Source organism: Manacus vitellinus, unplaced genomic scaffold, assembly GCF_001715985.3.
Source record: "Manacus vitellinus isolate BGI_N305 unplaced genomic scaffold, ASM171598v3 scaffold_21_pilon, whole genome shotgun sequence".
NCBI lineage: Eukaryota > Metazoa > Chordata > Aves > Passeriformes > Pipridae > Manacus > Manacus vitellinus.
Window position 1 is genome coordinate 6,472,353 of NW_021939546.1, and position 2,170 is coordinate 6,474,522.

The following is a 2,170-nucleotide window of genomic DNA, read 5'->3' on the forward strand; positions in this document are numbered from 1 at the left end:
AAAGCTCAGTTCTGTCCTTGACACGAGGCGTGGATCACTGGGGTTTGGGGAAGCAGCGCTGGGAGGCGGGAGGGGAAAGGGGCAGCTGGGGGTGTTTTGGTTTGGGGTGTTTGTGGTTTTTAACCGCAGCAGAGGAAATGCTCGGGTTTAATCAAGAAGGGGTTTAATCCTTGCAGAGCTGGCAAAGCAGGAGTCTGAACTCAGCCTGTAGACCAGGGCAGCAAAAGCTGCTCCGTGCTCTCTTGTGTTTGTGCCCACAGAGCCAGCACATCACCCCTCTGCCCCTGTCCCTGGGGATTCAGTGGTGCCCTGGGAGCTCGACCTGCCCTGACCTGCCGTGGGACACGTCCGTGCACAGCCCCCCCATCCAGCCATGCTGCACTTCCTCTGGGACAGCATCTCCTTCCATACGCTCCTCATCTTCCTCATTGTCTTCCTGTTTGTCGCTGACTACATGAAGAACAGAAACCCAAAGAACTTCCCTCCCACCCCTTTACGCCTTCCCTTTTTGGGACACATCTACATGATGGACTTCAAAGCTCCGCATATCACAGTGCAGAAGGTACAGGGGTGGTGGGCACTGTGTCGGAAGCAACAGAGGGAACTGCCCCTACAGGGAATGGATTAAACCAGTCCCCATGGGCCAGGAAGGCAGGCAGGAGGTTTGCCCTCAACGGTTTACCTGGGTACATAGTGGGGCACAAGTGTGCAGTGATCCCTGGGGCAAAGGGCACAACATGATCCCACAGGAGCAGTTGCAGCTGTAGGAGCCCCGTAGGTCTGAGTGTGGGCTGGAACGTTGTTTGGGAAGGGAAAAGCTAGAAAAACACAGAACTACAAAATGAAACCTGGAGAGGTTTACTTGATTTAGTGATCAGTGATTCAGAAAAAGAGGAAAGAGAAAACACTGTGCAATCAGGCAGAGATTTGTACAAAAATTCTTTGTCTCCTCACACTGTCAGCTTCCCTTATTTTCACCTGTACGCCCTGACAGGTCTGTCCCTGTCTCAACAGACACATTCACTTCAAATGAAACCCCCTTTATCATTTCCTCTCCCAGTACACTAAAAAATATGGTGACATCTTCGGCATGTCCATGGGCAGCATGAAGCTTGTGGTAGTAAATGGGATGCGGCTGGTTAAGGAAGTGCTTGTAAACCAAGGGGATAACTTTTTGGATCGCCCAGAAATTCCTATGGATATGTTCAGCAAGATAGGTGAGTGATCTCTCAAGACATGCACCTCAGCTGTAAGGTTCAGGTGCTGGCCCTGCAGAGGTCTGAGACAGCTGGGGAGAAGGCAGAGCCCTGGAGCTTTTTCCCCTCAGTGGGGGATCAGCCTTGGCTCACGGGGGCTGTTTCTGCCAGGACTGATCTCCTCCAATGGGCACTTGTGGAAGGCACAGAGGAGGTTCACCCTGAGCACCCTCCGAAACTTTGGCTTGGGGAAGAGGAGCGTGGAGGAGCGCATCCAGGAGGAGTGCCGATTCCTCGTGGATGCCTTTAAGGATGAGCAGGGTGAGTGCCACGTGCCTCCCTCAGCAGCTGTGCTGAAGGCAGGACCTGGTACGGCCTGGTATCATTTCACCCGTGGTTCACTGCATGCTGAAAAATACCTCACCTTACAAGGGATGCTGCAGCCCCACCAGCATCCCTGCTCCCTCCTGCAGGGGTTTGGCCTTCAAAGTGACTGGAGAGTGCAGGCAGGGAACACCCCATGCATTATTCATAGCCCACCTTCAGCCTCCTGCTCTCTCTGAGATCTCTGGGAAATACCATGTGTGTATAAACACTGATGTTCCCAAGGAATTCCAGTGACAGAAACAATGATATTTCCAATGTATTCCAATGACATCCCTCTCCTGCAGATCTTGCTTTTCAAAGGAAATAAACATCTCCATAATCTGATAGAACTGGGACTACTGGGGTTTCCCAGACAAGCTTGGCCAGCTCGTGGGGGCAGTGAGGTGTCCAAGCAAAGCAGTGACACAGGATGGTCACTGGGACCACTCTTTTAATTTGTATTGGTTGACTATTTTACCTTTACCAGTTGTGTTGTCTTCTCCTTTTCTGAGAAGACCAGAAGAGAATTGATCTTTTCCTTCTCCAGGGAATCCTTTCAACCCTCAGTTTACACTCACTAACGCTGTTTCAAACGTCATCTGCTCCCT

The 2,170-nt window shown here is 51.6% G+C and overlaps 1 protein-coding gene across 1 annotated transcript in view; it reads left to right on the top strand.

Annotated features, from left to right (window-relative positions):
- The first annotated feature begins 57 nt into the window (after positions 1–57).
- The window catches only part of LOC108639584 (cytochrome P450 2J1-like), a 5,203-nt gene continuing 3,090 nt past the window's right edge, over positions 58–2,170 (top strand). Inside the window, exons 1-3 of the mRNA XM_029959744.1 lie at positions 58–562; positions 1,061–1,217; positions 1,368–1,741. Coding sequence (XP_029815604.1) covers positions 374–562; positions 1,061–1,217; positions 1,368–1,741 — 720 coding nt within the window. The 5' untranslated portion in view covers positions 58–373. The remainder of the gene's footprint in view (positions 563–1,060; positions 1,218–1,367; positions 1,742–2,170) is intronic.